Source organism: Schistocerca americana, chromosome 3 (genome assembly GCF_021461395.2).
Source record: "Schistocerca americana isolate TAMUIC-IGC-003095 chromosome 3, iqSchAmer2.1, whole genome shotgun sequence".
NCBI lineage: Eukaryota > Metazoa > Arthropoda > Insecta > Orthoptera > Acrididae > Schistocerca > Schistocerca americana.
In genome coordinates, this window is record NC_060121.1 from 616,338,288 (window position 1) to 616,355,771 (window position 17,484).

Below are 17,484 nucleotides of genomic sequence, written 5' to 3' on the forward strand. Positions count from 1 at the left end.
ACAAATCGTCGGCTATGTTGGTTACACGAATACATACTGCCTAACATCAAACAGAAGAAAAAGTCATAAACTGTCGATGGTATCGAGACTGGTGCTGAAGAGCTTTAGTGACTTGTGGGATTCTGCGAGCAGAGGAACACCTAATTGGTTCAGAGTGGTGGAGACGATACTGTGCTCGATACAGATGATTGCTGTAAAGAATTTGAAACAATAATAGAATGTGTCAGAAACATAAATAAGCTTTCCATTGTCTCCAATTGTCCGAATAATAATAAATGTAAATGTGGGAAACATCAAGTCACATGCTAAGACTCGCGTAGCAAGTAAGCAGGTTATTTCAAAGCGAAGATGCGTTGAAGAGTTGTTGAGCAATCGTACTTACTCTGACATGCGGCTGGCGAAGTCCCCAGTCTGGTGCAAGTCGTACCAGCCAATGTCCTGCCGAAGAGCGGACTTGAGGTATCTGTCGCGGATGCGGTAGATCTGAAAAATGTAGAGCAATAACATTTTATTTCTTGGAACGCTGCCATGACCCCTTAGACTGGAAAGGGCGATCGTTTCGTGCGTTATCTCATAAGTAGAGAAACATACAGGGCTGTTACCTAGCAACAGTCCTTGAGTAATTTTCGGAAGGGGGTGGGGTGTTGCAGTTTAATCACAAAAAGTCCAGCAGCTCAAACTGCTTTATTTCTGCACTGTATGGCAGAAATTGAAACACTTGTAAAGATATTTGTCAGCATGAAAATATACTCTTTTCATAAGTTGAGGAACCTTAGCGATCCAAGAAAAAAAACATTGCTAATGAAGGGTATGTGTCTCACGACACACACTGTACGATCTATTTAGTTGCTGTCAAGTTCACTGTGGCTGATTGACTTCATAGTCTGCGGCTGTCCAAGTCATTTCCGTGTACACCTCAAACCAGTTGCAGTCCATTAGAGCTGTTTTCTGACTCCTCCTTCCCCCCCCCCCCCCCTCCCCCGCGTGGTTGGGTTTGTTTACACTAACAATGTTAGTAACTATGTACATAATAAAGTAACTGATTACCCGTATGAACCCCTATATCTATATTCTCTTATTTCACTGGCAGAATTATCCAACAACACGTATGCATCCGTAGCTGCCGACACAGTCTTTGTCAGACGAGGGCTCCTTTTCTCACGGTGATATATTTTAACGTCTGCATCATACTGATTGTTTGTGTCAATATCACAGACGTATCCTGGACATAAAAATTTAATTTCATTATTTTTTATTTTAATTTGTACGGGGATGGAGTCATTTTACATTTATCCTTAGTTACCAGCCCACATTCGCAAGGCCAATACAAAACATTCTGGAGTACGTTTAAGCTCATTCTAACAAGAATAAAATTGCATTTAAAATAAATTAATGTTTCATTCAATTATCAAAATTATTTACAGTTTCCGGAGATTTGTTTGCTAAGACATTTAGTCTAGAATGAATTTCTCCAAAAGTAGTCGAAGAGGCTCTTTAACGAAAGTCTCCCCCAGAAGCCACCAGTTCTCATTTCCAGCACTGTCTAGCAGAAGTCTGCCTGGAACCTATTATACTCTGATCGACAACTTTTGCATTGAGCTCACCTAATACAAAAATTTCTTTATATATTACTGCGTCTGGCGACTTATACTACCAACAACAGTGAAACGCTATTATTTTATTTCAGAGACAGAGCTCATTTTGCGTATTCCGTCGTTGTCTAGGTAAGCGTTTATCCAGTCATCACCTTTTAAAATATGTTTTGCAGAAACGAGGTCTGTTATAAAGCTTTGTAAACATTTTTCAGGAGAGATGTGCAACTTATTTCACCTCTGAACCTCTCTTAGTACAGACTCTTTACAAATACTGTTTCCCCTTCCTTTTATTTGCGGAGCATAAAATGGAAACGAATTAAGGAGATTCATGGCACTTTACCAATACTGTTATCATTTCCTTTTATTTGCAGATTTTAAAATGGAAACGAATTAAAGACGTTAATGGCACCTCATACGTCATATATACATTTCATTACATTTTTACGTTACAAAATCGTTTACCTCCTTCTGCACTGTCTCACTCACAGAACGAAATTATTTTCTCAAAACACGGATAGTACAATATAATTTCAATCCATTATCAATGACAGGCCACTATTTTAAATATTTCTCATGGAGAATGCTCAGTTTAATTCTCAATTATTGTGCCAAAATGTTACTGCTGGGCAGTAAAAGTGAAACACCAGTTAAGTTCTATAAATCTTAATTGACTGCTCAGTAAACACATTTTTTAAAGGAGATGTAATCCGGACACCAGAAAAATTCCAATTTTGTATAAATGGATTGACAATGAAGAACACTTCAAATTAGTCGCTCTGGTAGGGGCTTTGAACTTCTATATTTTTCACAACCGAAAAAATGTAGTATACACCATAATAATTTTAAAGTCTGCTGTGCGACGGATGCAACATCGAAACAGTAACGTAGAAACATTTTCCAGCAGCTTATGCTGGTTTTACAACAAAACATTGAAAAAATGATGCACTGCGTCATACAGAGGCTGTGTTTCCTAATCCCACACGCATCCATGCAGTAAGTTCACGAACGTTATCAGAAGAAATTGGTTAACAATATTCCGCCCCAACTGCTTACATAAATTTACGATTGGTGAATGTCCCGAAGTGGGTGAATTTTGTGGAAGGTGTCTGGGCTGCACACAGCATTGAATTTTGACTGCATTGTTCCACAAAACGTTGTCGTATCTACAGATACCGTCCAGGAAATTACGAGAAAATGTTAAGCATCAGCATTTCAATCTACACGATGTGTCAGCTAGCATTTAATGACTCGTCATCAAATACTAGAGTGGTTCTGACAACCAATACGTCCATTGTAGCCCTAGAACCAGTATATTATCGTATGGTAATAGAGGAGTATGGTTAACGCAGAACAAATTCCGGTGTGTCCTTGATTGAGGATTAGTCCGAGAATCAAACGTAACTGCAATCGATTCTCCAATTCTCAGGCTTTCAACATCTCAGAGGGGTCGGGTTCACGACCAGCTGCTACCACAGACCAAATATTGAAAAGAAATCGTTTTTGCAGACCAAATGAAATCTGATTCCATATGTTTTCTAAGACAATCCAGACATTAGGAAGCCTTACTGACTGTAGGACGGGTTGCGATGTGACAGTTGGACCTCTTGCAGAGCATTGTGTAATGTGCCTGTTTTTACAAGCTATGGTTAGACATTGGATGACAGAGTCCTTCTGTTGCAAGTTGCTTAGTCGATGTCCTAATGGACAAGACAATGCGCCGAACGTATTTACGGCGCTCTGTTCTGGGTACAGTCCAACCAGAGTCGCACAAGTCCATCAAATAGTCTTTCCCCTTTTAAAACATGTTCAAATGTGAGCAACTTGAAACTGTCCGGCCGTACTCTGAGTTCACACGTGTCCGATAACGCCATTACCTTGACCTTCACTCGCAATGCAGCGGTCTTTTGTCTACTGTTCAAGATGAGATTCTGCATATCAATTTATCCACTGGCTTTAAGACTATTTGTTTACCTCGCTTCATACTATGGATGCAATTTATACTACGAATGTTGCACTCATATCCGTAAGTGAAATTCTCGAGTCCACAAGACAAAGTTGACACACTGATAACGTGAATACTAATACCTGCCACCTCCCCGCGCGGCAACAATGTGGCAAGTAACGTATATACCAAGTACAAAATAAAACTGCGTGTCGTTTACCTATGCAACACCACATACGACGCCAAGATGGGCTTTGAAGCGTACTCGCAGTATGTCATGTACCACATCTCATCGGTTGGTAAGAGCCTCAGGCTGGTCAGCAGCAGTGGTGTTACGGCTGTATTTCTTCGGCCCAGATCGATCCATATATGTTGAATCGTATTTTCGCACGAGGAGAAAGCCGGAGAATCCAGAACGTTGTACCAAGGTCAAACTTTTGTGGAACAGTCTAGCATTGCGTTGTCGATCATCTGACGAAACTCAAGTCTACACTGCGAAGTGTCGTCTCTCCAGACCTCAGTTGTCACAGTGCGCCTTTAAAATACAGGAAAAGGCCTACGTGCTCCTAATATGCTGCCACCTCAGGCGAGCAAAATAGCGCTATCATGTCGATCTCTTTCCACAAAGTCACCAAGCTTCTAATCGGTCACTATTGTGGAACAGGTGAACAGACGCCCAGAATCATCCTCCAGCTAAATCGCTAATCATCCATTAATAGGAACCACGGCACTGTTTATGGGCCACTGTACGGAGATTGACTGGTAAGGTGATTCATATGCTGGTGAGAAGTTTCTAACCAAGCTATGAGCTATGCTGTTGGGCGTGTTCGGGCAATTTGGAAATACCTAGCGACACTACACCTGAATGAAGCATGTTCTGCTGTTGAATGTTTCTCGCCCTTGAGCGTGTTGCCCACATCAACGAAACGATGCTACGGTCAAAAATGGCTCTGAGCACTATGGGACTTAACTGCTGAGGTCATCAGTCCCCTAGAACTTAGAACTACTTAAACCTAACTAACCTAAGGAAATCTCACACATCCATGCCCGAGGAAGGATTCGAACCTGCGACCATAGTGGCCGCGCGGTTCCAGACTGTAGCGCCTAGAACCGCTCCGCCACCCCGGCCGGCATGCTATGGTCGATATTCAACTCGACGGCGTTACACAATGACTGCTCAGGATATATTGTGCCGACCATCCAGCCACGCTTAGTGTCTCCAAACGTGTTTGGTGTGCAATCTTGCATCTTTATTATCAGAATACTGTGCGCAAAACACACACGGACTCCAGGTTGTGAGGCTGTACCCAAGTTCTCTGACCATGCGAACGGATACTTCTGTTTATGGGATTAAAAGAGACGATTTTGGATTCTCGGCTGCAAATAGAAACCACTGTGCAGCTGACAGAATGTAGTCGGCGAAGTACTCATGATACGAACAGTCCCGACTTTGTTGATAGGTATGAAAATGGATCTTCGTGCATATATGTGCTTTCAACGTGGAGCCCTGTCCCATTTCGCCTGTGTCAGTCGTTCCTGACACGTGGATAGGACTGTCTGTGTCAGTTTATAAGGGGCGATCAATCACTACAGAACTGACATGCCATTTAGGCAAAATTTCCATGAGCATTAAAGCAATCATCCCACTGACGCACCTGGTTGGAGATACCCATTTGGTAAAACACTACGTCCTGCTGCATGAAAAGGCCGTAACTGCCTACTGCACATACTTGTCCGACAGAAATCGTTGACCCTTCAAGGCCACTCTTAAGGGGCCTAGGCGCTTCAGTTTGGAACGGCGCGGCCGCTGCGGCCGCATGTTCGAATCCTGCCTCGGGCATGGATGTGTGTGATGTCCTTAGGTTAGTTAGATTTAAGTAGTTCTAAGTTCTAGGGGACTGATGACCTCAGAAGCTAAGTCCCATAGTGCTCAGAACCATATGAACCATTTAAGGGGTCTAAAGTGTGCTAATAACATGGGGAGAGATCAGGCTCAAATGGCTCTGAGCACTATGGGACTTAACATCCGAGGTCTTCAGTCCCCTAGAACTTAGTACTACTTACCGCCACGGTAAGTGTGTGTGTGTGTGTGTGTGTGTGTGTGTGTGTGTGTCGTATTTCTGCACATGCCGTATTATGGTTCTTGATCGGCGTGACTCTGCCTACCGAGGCATTAAATTTCCTTACACAGCGCTTGCTCGTTGTATTTATGACTCAGAAACTACCAGGAGTGTATCTGTTGAAATTCCGGGGATTGTCGAAGACGTTACCTAGCTGCATTTCTGTAATTCGTTTCAGCATTTTATACGCTGGTAATAACTCAAGTTTCACACGTTCAGAAAAGACTTCGTAACACTTAAATTCAAATTTTTACTAGACGTTAACAAATTCCCCTTTTTCGGAAATGCTTTTCGTGCTGTAGCCAGTCTGAATTATGTATCCCCTCTATTTCGACCATTATCAGTTATTTTGCTGTACAGATAATAAAACTTATCTACTACTCATTTCCTAGTTTAATTCAGTCAGCGTCACCTGATTTGACTACATTCCTTTATGCTTTCTTTAGTTTCCTTGGCATTCATTTTACGTCTTTTCAAGACACTATCCGTACCATTCAATTGCTCCTCGAAGTCCTTTGCTGTCTCTGACATAATTATGTCATCGGCAGACCTCAAATTTTTATTTACTCTCCTAATTTCTGCTTGGTTTCTTTTACTCTTTGGTCGATGTAAAGAATAATTGACTTTGCAGATGGGCCACAACCTATCTCACTCCAGCTATTGCTTTCCTTCTATGCCCTTCGATTCCTATGACTGAGGTCTCGTTTCAGTACAAATTTTAAGGAGTCCTTCGGTACCTGTATTTCACCGCTCCTACCTTCAGAATTTGAAAGAGAGTATTCCAGTCAACACTGCCAAAGGCTTACTCTAGGTCTACGAATGCGCTAAACTATATTTTCATTTTCTTAACCTATCTTATAAGTCGTAGGGTCATTATTGCCTCGTGTGTTCCTACGTTTCTCCGGAATCGAAAGCGAACATTCCCGAGGTCGGCTCCTACCACCTTTTGCAATTATTTCGTAAAAAAATCTTATTAGTAATTCGCAACCATGACTTATTAAACTGATGGTTTGACAGTATTAAAACCTGTCAGCACCTGCCTTCTTTTGAATTGCAATTATTACTTTCTTGTTGACGTCCGAAGGTATTTTGCCTATATCATACATCTTGTACACCAGGGGGAGTAGTTTTATCATGGCTGCGTCTCCCAAGTATCCCAGTAACCCTGAGAATAAGTCGTCTGCTTGAGGGGTCTTGTTTCGATTTAGGTATTTCAAAGCACTGTAAAATTCTCCTCTTCATCTACTTCCTCTTCCATTTCTCCATGACTTACTTTGCAGAGCTCACCTGTATATTCATTCGTTCTACCTTTCAGCTTTCCTTTCCCTTTTTAGTACCGACTTGAATCTGAGTTCTTGATTTCCATACAGCTTCTTCTGAAAAGGTTTCTTCAATTTTTCTATAGGCAGCATCTACATAGTCACATGTTATGTAGCGTGTACATCAGTATAAACTGTCGTCTAGCCATTCCCTCTTTACTACTCCTAACCTGGCTAAGTAAAACGTACAATTGTGTAAACGCATGCATAAAAAGTATAAGATTAAAATCACATCTATAAAATGAAATCTTCCAGCACAACAATAAACCGGAATTACTGCTGAATGAAGAGAATTAGTTTAACCTAAATGCATATTTTCATGTATTCAGAAGCCTACTGGTTTGAGCAGCATCGAGCGCCCCAGCGGATTGGCGTGCGGTCGTGGGCGCCGAACGCCGGCGACGAGGAGACTCGGCCTTCCTCCGCAACTTCCGCCGCAGGAAAACAAGATCGTCACACAGCGAAGTCACGATGTGCCGCCATTGCGATCCCCTTCCGGATTATCGACTACCGACTTCTTAATTTTTAATTAATAGTCACTGTTTCGTTAATTACCGCACAATTACTTATGTGGTAATTGATTGTTATGCTGGAAGATTTCATTTTATAGATGTGATTTTAATATTATACTTTTTATACTGGCTTTTACACAATTGTATGTTTTACATTGCCAGGCTAGGAGCTTCACATTATTTGTATTTGCACTTTTAAGTATGGATCTAATTCCACGTATAGTATGTGAGTGCATATTTTATTGTCTGATGCTCGTTTTGCTATGTGAAGTAATTTTAATTAATGACTACGCATACCACATTTTAACCATTACATTAGCGATACTGGTTAATCATGTAGCCTAGTTATAGTGCCCTCTGCTGGCCTCAGTTCAAAAAATGGTTCAAATGGCTCTGAGCACTATGCGACTTAACTTCTGAGGTCATCAGTTGCCTAGAACTTAGAACTAATTAAACCTAACTAACCTAAGGACATCACACACATCCATGCCCGAGGCAGGATTCGAATTTGCGACCGTAACGGTCGCTCGGCTCCAGATTGTAGCGCCTAGAACTGCACGGCCACTCCGGCCGGCGCTGGCCTCAGTTTCTTTGTATAAATACCAGACGCATTCTGATCGTCATCAGCACTTGCTATGTACCTACATGTTTTGTTTGACGTTGAACTACATCATAATATTTTGTAGTATTTATGGCTGGTATACATGACTGTTATCATGTTAACACTTTTTATCTATATTATGTAGCACAAGGCATTTTACAGATTTAGTGTCATCAAACTAACTTAAATGGTCGCACACTGTTTTTGTTTGTAACTGATCTGAAGATGGCAGTAACCGAAACCAGTAATAGTAAAAAGAAAATATGCGTTTTCAAGACGGACTTGTAAAATAAGGTGCGCTTTCATTCCTCTCCCCCAGCCCATATTCTCCTACAGTTTTTCTGCCTCATCCTCTTCCAGCCCATATTCTCATGCATTTTACGTTGCTTCATTTTGATATCAATCGGTGGAAACGGAACGCTTATAGGTCTTTCTGTCGGACTGTTAAGAACCCTTTACCTCAGGAACTGCTAGCTGTATCAAGTTGAAATTTATGTCACATACTAAGGTACATAGTCTCTTGTCGATGTAAAAAAAAATTAAGTTCATAAGTCAGTGCAAGCAAAAGGTACGGCCATATACAGGGTGAGTCACCTAACGTTACCGCTGGATATATTTCGTAAACCACATCAAATACTGACGAACCGATTCCACAGACCAAACGTGAGGAGAGGGGCTAGTGTAATTGTTTAATACAAACCATACAAAAATGCACGGAAGTATGTTTTTTAACACAAACCTACGTTTTTTTAAAGGGAACCACGTTAGTTTTGTTAGCACATCTGAACATATAAACAAATACGTAATCAGTGCCGTTTGTTGCATTGTAAAATGTTAATTACATCTGGAGATATTGTAACCTAAAGTTGACGCTTGAAACCTCCGACGTTCAGTTCCGTGTTGTAACAAACACGGGCAACGGTCGGCGAGCAGCTGCAACATACATCGCGTTTCTACAGAATGATCTGCCAACGTTGCTCGAAAATGTCCCACTGGAAACGCGTCGACGTATGTGGTATCAGCATGATGGTGCACCTGCACATTCCCCAATTAACACTAGACTGACCGTTGACAGGATGTTCGACGGGCGTTTCGTAGGACGTGGAGGACGCATAAATTGGCCAGCCCGTTCTCCTGATCTTATACCTCTGGTCTTCTTTCTGTGGGGTACGTTAAAGGAGAATGTGTACCGTGATGTGCCTACAACCCCAGAGGATATGAAACAACGTATTGTGGCAGCCTGCGGCGACATTACACCAGATGTACTGCAGCGTGTACGACATTCATTACGCCAGAGATTGCACTTGTGTGCAGCAAATGATGGCCACCACATTGAACATCTATTGGCCGGACATGTCAAGACACACTCTATTCCACTCCGTAATTGAAAACGGAAACCATATGTGTACGTGTACCTCACCCCTCATGGTAATGTACATGTGCGTCAGTGAAAAAGACCAATAAAAAGGTGTTAGCATGTGGACGTAATGTGCTGTTCCAGTCTCTTATGTACCTAAGGTCCATCACCGTTCGCTTTGGATCCCTACGTAATTCGGTGCTCTCCGATACACACGATCGAACAGCGGAGGAGTGGTACTCAAGCGTTAACTTTAGGTTACAATATCTCCGGATGTAATTAACATTTTACATTGCAACAAACGGCACTGATTAAGTATTTGTTTATATGTTCAGATGTGCTAACAAAACTAACGGGGTTCCATTTAAAAAAACGTAGGTTTGTGTTAAAAAACAATACTTCCGTGCATTTTTTTATGGTTTGTATTAACCAATTACACTAGCCCCTCTCCTCACGTTTGGTCTGTGGAATCGATTCGTCAGTATTTGATGTGGTTTACGAAATATATCCAGCGGTAATGTTAGGTGACTCACCCTGTATGTCATACATGTCACACATTTTGATACTTGCAAACTCACTCATCAAAACGTATAGGGTACTTCCCGTCGACCAAGAATCATGAAATTTGGCAAGATGCAAGCTTCCTCAGTACAAGTAAATGAAAAAAAAATAGGAACATTGTTAAATCGTAATTATGCTACACGAAAAAAATGTGTATCTGAACATCTGTTAATACCCCTTTTATCACTAATGGGTATCAAGTTGGAATTTATGTTACAAAGCGAAGTTTACGATCTCTTTGCGGTGTAAAAAATTTAATATTCTGCGACCATGTGATCAGAAGATACGGCCAATATGTCACATATTCTGATGTCTTGTCAGTACCCATAACAGGCAAAACTCGCCCAAATTCTCGATTGCCGGAATGGATGAACTATCTATAATAACTATCTATAATTTGAACGTTGGGTGAGACCTGCATAACCTGTTCCGTATATATTTTTGTCGTTTCATTCATACGAGGGTCATTTCAAAATTCCTACACAGTGCACATACTCGACCGCTACAGTGGCGAGATTAAGTCGGAATTCATGTCATTTATGGGTGACACTTCAGGCATAACGGTTGTGTATGTATTTTGCAGGTTCGCATGGCTGTGTTTTAAAATGGAACCTGAAACCGAATCAGTCAGATTATACATAGTAGCCAGCGTTTCTATATCAAAATCGAATATCTACGAGGAAATAACTCAACAGAAATTTGCAACGCTTTGAGAGAGGTGTAGTGGGTGGTAGCATAGTATGACGGTGGTCTGCTCGTTTCCGTGAGGGTCTGAAAATCACTGAGGACAACCCAAGAAGTGGAATGCCATCAACTGCAGCAGACTGGTTTCCTCAGGTTATTGTTATGACGTTTTCAGAGAGGATCGACAAAAGACATGTTCGGAAATTGCATATGAGGCCAGAATGTCTGTCTCTTTAGTTTATAGAATCATAACTGTGCAATTAAAGAGGAGAAAAGCAGCTGACAGATGGGATCCGAATGACCTGAATGAAGAGCGGAAAGCATATCTGAATAAAGAGCGGAAAGCAGATCCCAAAAGAATCGCGGTAGAATTGTTTCAACGGTATCTAATAGAAGAATAATTCCTGAAAAGGAGTGTTGCACTTGATGAAATCTAGATACGAAAACTTCAGCAAGAACTGAAGTCCCAGTCGTCTCAACGGAAAAGTTCCGATGCTTCAGACCCGCAGAAATTCCGTCGCCAACAATGAAAGGTGAAACTGATGGTGATCTTTGTGCATGATATTAAGGTAGTCATAGCTACAAATAGAGTGCCCCAGGGGACGTCTGCAATAGGCGCATACTACAAGCTGTTTCTGCAAAATGTTTTGCGCTCGAAAATTCATCAAAGAAGACCTGACACCAGTGTTTTTTTTCTGAAAAAAGTTTGAGGGTACTCCGACATTGGATATTATGCAGTGAAAATTACTTATTACTGAAGCATGGGATAGCACTCGTCTGCTTTTAGCCTTGACGACATCAAAATATCGAACTACAAAAAAAATAAAAAAAAATAAAAATGGTATCGGACTCTTCAGTTGACTCCGGTTCGAATGAATCAGGTGATAGCGAGAAACACCGAAACATACAAGAGAATGTGCATATTGAACACTTCAGTTTACATCACCTCAGATGAAGCATGCGATTACCATCAACTCCTGAACAATAAAAGAAAATGGTATCGTACACTTCCATTGACCTATAATACACCTCAGATGAAACAGGTGAGTCCAATCAACCTTCCAGTCAATGACATCGCTTTTCCCACCAAAAACTATACTGGTATCGTTCGTATTGCAATTACCAACACGAAATAATTTACGTCCGTGAAATACATCTTTGGCACTCATCCAAGTTCTCAACATCGTAAAAAAATTACTTTATCGACAAAAAAGTTTAGGGGTACGCATCCCCCCAGCGTTCCCCCAGAAAAACAGCACTGCCTGACACTCTTGCAGCTGGTGTCCTCATTGTGCACGAAAATGCAAGATCGCCTACTGCTAGTGAGACAAACGCTTCACAAATATGAATGGAAAATTGTGGTGTGCGTATTGTAAGACCTTCAGTACACACACCATCAGATTATTTGACTTGTCGCTCTAACGAAGTAGGCGAGTGTCAGCAATATGTGTTGTGGTCTTATTGCGGCGTGTTTATCTTCTGCCGTTAGGTCAGACGATAGAAATGCCAATTGCATGCTTAGAGAAGCAGATTGACGGTGACCAACTTTAAACAGAACTTGATTAACTTTCACACACATTTATTAAAATAATAAAAACATAAACCTTACTTAACTTGGTTCTGGATGCTATTTACAATTGACAATCTGAAGTTCCTTTGGTCTTGGTACGTTAATCTTATTCTCACACATCTCTGATACTTGACAAGGTGTCTATACATTTCTCTTCATGGCTATGTACAGGAATATGATAATCTTCTTAGGTGCAGACTGAAACTTAACTATAGACTGGTGCAGACTAGTGCAGACTGATGCAGACTGGTACATACTGGTGCAGACTGACTAATCGGAGGTCTCTCTCTCTTCGCACTTGAATTCCTCTTCTTGAGGATGTTAAGGGGGAGTTAGTTGTCGTTAGACATTTACTTCACTGAGATGGCTTGAGGTATGCTGGGACTTTTGGGAATAACTGGGACGGTTGTGCGTATTTGGGTTCATGTGAGTTGCCTGTCGGAGACAGGCGGTAGGTCACGTGAATTGACAAGTATGCATCGGCTAGGGGCCATTACTTAACTGGCCCTGTCGACGCCTGGGACTGTCAGTCAGCGACTGACAGAGCGGATATTTAATGATGATGATGATGATGGTGATGGGTGCCGGACACAGAGAGGAGGAGAGTCTTCTAGGTCCTTCTGGCGTCTGGGTATCTCTTCTTGTCCTTCTTCTTCTTCTTGTTGTGGTGAGTGTCTGCTTGTGACACTTTAGGATGTGTCACATCCTCCCAGTTGGCAGCATCGGCGTCTTCAGCGGTCCTCGCCCCTTGTTCCTGGCTTGCGTAGTCTTCTTGTTGTTCTTGTTGTTCTATTGAAACGAAGAGAGCTTCCCACTGGACAGGCGTGAGAGGAGGGCGGGCGTTGTAGGACCTGAGAGTATCCAAGTGAATGGACACTACCTTCTGCAACTGCGTCTTAGAGAGGGGGCAAGGAGCCTCCTCCATGATGGCTTGGGTTGCCATGTTCTCCGCCACGACAATTGTCTGTGCGGCTGCGTCTTGTGTTTCCACCCTCGTGGCTTCCTGTATTTTTACAGGTTCCACGGGGGCGGCAGTCTGCGTGTCGGCATCCTTCTTCTGTGCTGGGAGGGGCTGGCTGGCCAATGCATCACGGAGACTGTGCACCAGCAGCCGAGCCTCGGCTAGTTCGGCTTGGAATGTTACCCTCTCTTCCGCCATTGCGGCTTTGAGGGCAGCAGTTTCTTCATCGGCGGCGGCGCGGACCCTGGCGCACGCCTCGCTGACTGCGTCCGGTGGTACAGCCACGTCATCAGCCACCACAGATCAGCCAGAGGCGGGGGGTGGCGAGGACGCAACGGCCTCGGCTGTATCCGCCTTCTTGGTGATCTTGTGTCTCCGTCTAACTTTGTCATCGCGACTCCAGTTCTTGATGTAGCTGCAGCCGCGGTAATTCGCCGCATGAGGGCCGCCACAATTGGCGCAGCAGCGTGTGGCGTCTTTCTTGGCGCAGTGGCGCGAATCGTGTGCTTGGGCACAACGAAAACACGCCACTGCATTACGGCAGTACTTGGCAACATAGCCAAGTTTTTGGCAGCGATAACACTGCTCCTTCCGCTCCGCCGTCTTCTTGCGTTCCCCGTCTTCTGATGCGCCGAGCACGAGGCCCAGCAATTGCAGAAGGGCAGCAGCTTTGCCTCCCTTTCCGCCACGTCCGTACATGCTGGAGAGCTAGCGCTTACATGCAGCGATGAGCTCAACTCCGCAGCCTGAGCGGGAATGAATACCTCGCGCATTCAGGTATCACTGCGCGAGTGTGATCCGCGAGAAGAAAAGGTTTTACGTTAGCAGCAATCTCATTGGCTGCGTTACATATTAATACGCGGATCGGCGGAAGCAGAATTTGGTCCGTCTTTATGGCAGCGCCATCTCGTAGAGCGCAGACGGACGAGCGCTGCGCCTGCGCTGTTGTGCTTAGCGGGCCGCGCTCTATTGGGAAAGTTGTGTACGCGCTGACTACGCGGAACTATGTACACAACAAAAATACTTCCCCACCAACCAGACTTTGATTTGTTTCCCAGATTGGGGGAACAAGTCTGACAAAAGGTTTTGTTAGCACTGGTGAAGTTTCCAGTGAGGTGACCCGAATAGTCAGACAGCTCAACAATCAAGCTGCCCTATACGGAATACAGAAGTTGCGAAAACGATGGAAAGCTGTCATAATTGAGAGTGGAGATTATATTGAAGGCATGTAAAGGTAGTTTGTAAAATAAATTGTTTTCTGCGGGTCTGTTCAGAGTATGTAGAACTTTTGAAATGACCCTACTAGTTCCTATGCGTGTCGCTGAAAAAGGTGACTCACATGCGGTACTTACCTGCCTGTGCGCGACGTAATTGAATGTGAAGATGCAGACGTAAGTGAGGACGAAAGCGGCGGCGCCCAGGATGGCGTTGTAGACTGAGAAGCTGCGCACGCCGTCCATGAAGGCCGTCCTGGCCGCCTCCGGAACGGGCTGGCCGGCCAGCGACGCGTTGATCACCGCCGAGCCGTAGTCCACCATGACGCCCGTCAGGTCGCCGAACAGCAGCATCGAGAGGGGCTGGCTCACGCCCGTGCCTAGCGCCGCCACCAGGCCCAGCAACAGCAGCAGGCGCTCCCACACCGTCGAGAAGCGGAACTGCAAGCGCCATTCCAACCAAATGTGCCAACTGGTAGCTGCACCTACAGTACTAGCGACAGTACACTCTCGTATTCCTCAGATTTTCGCTAACATTTCTTGAGCACTCGCTCTTCCACCTGCCCCCCCCCCCACTCCACAGCACCGCCCTCGCTCCCCCCCCCCCCCCTTCAGTTCCCACCCAGTTGTGTTTACTTTCCATGTGAAATTTGGGCTCAGGAGGATTTGAGGGTTAGGGGAAGGGCTGACCCTAGGCTTTCAAAAATTGAGAACTCCGGGAAAAAAATGAGCCACTATTTTAGCAAAATCCTACTTCTGTGTAATAAGTCCATTCAACACCTAGTGCACTCACGTTGTTCAGTTCAGTCTTCTTACCTGTGTATGTTCTCATTTCAAAGGGCACATTAGTCGGGTGACGTGATGGATCAGTGAACGAAAGACAGGTGGAGACCGGGCAGAGCGAGCCAAACCATTTCTTTGCACGACCCAACACGAACTACCACAGTCATCTTTCACTTTTGGGGTAAGGTGGCAGACGCTTCAGGTACAATGTTTTCGCTATCTGTTCGTTTTAGGATTGCTACCTATCCCGTATCTCCTGGGAAATGCCGTATTTTAACTTAATTTGGACGAAAATCCCGGGTACCCTTATTTTCAAGAATATCCCCCATCTTCAGAATTCCACCCCTTCATCCTTTTAAATTAGATGGTGACTGTTTTGTGCTCCTCTCCTTCACTTTCCTCCCCCCTCCTATCGATGAATTTAGGCTCTCCAATGGGACTTCCGTTCGATGTTTCATGACCCGACACATCTCAATGCGTGACGTTGTATTCCTCTTTCACTATCAATTGTTGTAGTTATGTTCTGGGAGGACAACGTCTATCAGTTATTCAATGAAATGTTTTGCAAAGAGTTAACGGTGAGTGAAACTGGTTATTATAGTACAGAAGAAAATTCACCAAGGAAAAAAATAAAGAAGTTATGTTTGTACCACTCCAGTTAGGAGGAAACGTAATCGTGTATTGCACATGTAGAGAATAATAGTCATAATGTATATTGTTTTAAAATCACTGTAAATGTAATATGTCAAGTGTTGAATCTCTGTTCCCATGACCTTTTTTTCTTTCCTTTTTTGTACTGGAAGGGATCTACGTAACGTGTCTTGTTAATGTAGTCATACCCTTTTTATAGAGAATAATAATAATACAATACGATTATTTACTGTTATTCTGTACGATTTGTTAACTTGCCCCTTAGTTTTTTTATTTAGCACTTATTTTCATTACCATTATACACTGTTATCCCTTTTCTCCTCTTTAAAGAATTGGCAACTCTAGTTCATATTCATGAAATAATTAATTTTCTCGGATATTACTCGAATTAAATAATTTGAAGCATACAGCTACTATCAAGCATACCGCCGCTCAACATTGGCTTAGGCCTATACTTTTCCTGTGAAAATGAAAACTCTAAGAAAAAGAAATAACTTACCAGAAAACCTCAGAAAGAAAATTTCATTTAATGGTTAAACGAATCTGTCAGGCAATAGAAATTCTGTTCCGTGAAGTATTGAATTGTTTTGCTCTCGTTGAATGTTTTAAAATCAATAATGACGCCCAAAGCTAATTGGAGCATAAAAGGAAGGCTTCAGCGCTCTGGTATCTGCGAGGGTAGTGATAATTTATTTGGGAGAAACTTGAATTGCACTGCGAAATCAGAAGTTTTGTATTAACAATAAAGGCTGCTTTAGACCATCTTCAGACCCACCACCATGATGGTAGAGCGTGGCGATGAACGGAGCTACGATTCCACGGTGGTAGGTCTAAAGAGTGTAGGTAGCGGTCGTCTACTGCAGTAGTATCCCCTGGGCGGCCTGAGCGAGGCATGTCATCGACAGTTCCTGTCTCTCTATATCACCTTCATGTCCGAAAAACATCACTTTGATTCACTCCGAGACGCCTGGACACTTTTGTTGAGAGCCCTTCCTGGCACGAAGTAACAACGCGGGCGCGAACCGCGCTATTTACCGTCTAGGTACGCTTGAATTACAGACATCACGAACCGTGTACCTCCTTCCTGGTGGAATGACTGGAACTGATCGCCTGTCGGACCTCCTCTGTCTAATAGGGGCTGCTCATGCTCTTTGGGCGGGTTCAGTGACATCTCTGGACATTCAAAGGGACTGTGTCTGTGATACAATATCCACAGTCAACATCTATCTTCAGGAGTTTTGGGAACCGGGGTGGTGCAAAACTTTTTTTATGTATGTGTTTACCTACCCATCAAATAAATTTCATCCATAAATGTATTTGAAAATAAAACAAAAGAAAAATCCACTTTTCATCCAGTGCTGGTAAGTAAGCGGTATTTAAGATTTTTGACTTGTTATGAGAAAGAGCACACAAAAGTTGTGTATGATTCTCTCACCTAGTAGGTTTTTCCGTCCTTTTTTAAAGCATTGGTATCCGACAAAACAGGATGAGCAGCGTTAAACAGAGGCACTTTCGGAGGTGTTTGTGTTTTGATTGAAAACTTTTTGGGAAAAGACCTCTTTATTTACCTTGCAGACAGTAGACTGATGAAACATTCTCCTAATGGTTTTTCGT

General features: G+C 43.2%; 1 protein-coding gene across 3 annotated transcripts in view; it reads right to left on the reverse strand.

The window, feature by feature from the left end:
- The window catches only part of LOC124605616 (ATP-dependent translocase ABCB1-like), a 242,334-nt gene that overhangs the window by 137,047 nt on the left and 87,803 nt on the right, over positions 1 to 17,484 (reverse strand). For all 3 annotated transcript variants that reach the window (XM_047137424.1, XM_047137423.1, XM_047137425.1), the window contains 2 exons: positions 14,575 to 14,877; positions 383 to 483 (listed from right to left, as the gene is read on the reverse strand). In XM_047137424.1, coding sequence (XP_046993380.1) covers positions 383 to 483; positions 14,575 to 14,877 — 404 coding nt within the window. The remainder of the gene's footprint in view (positions 1 to 382; positions 484 to 14,574; positions 14,878 to 17,484) is intronic.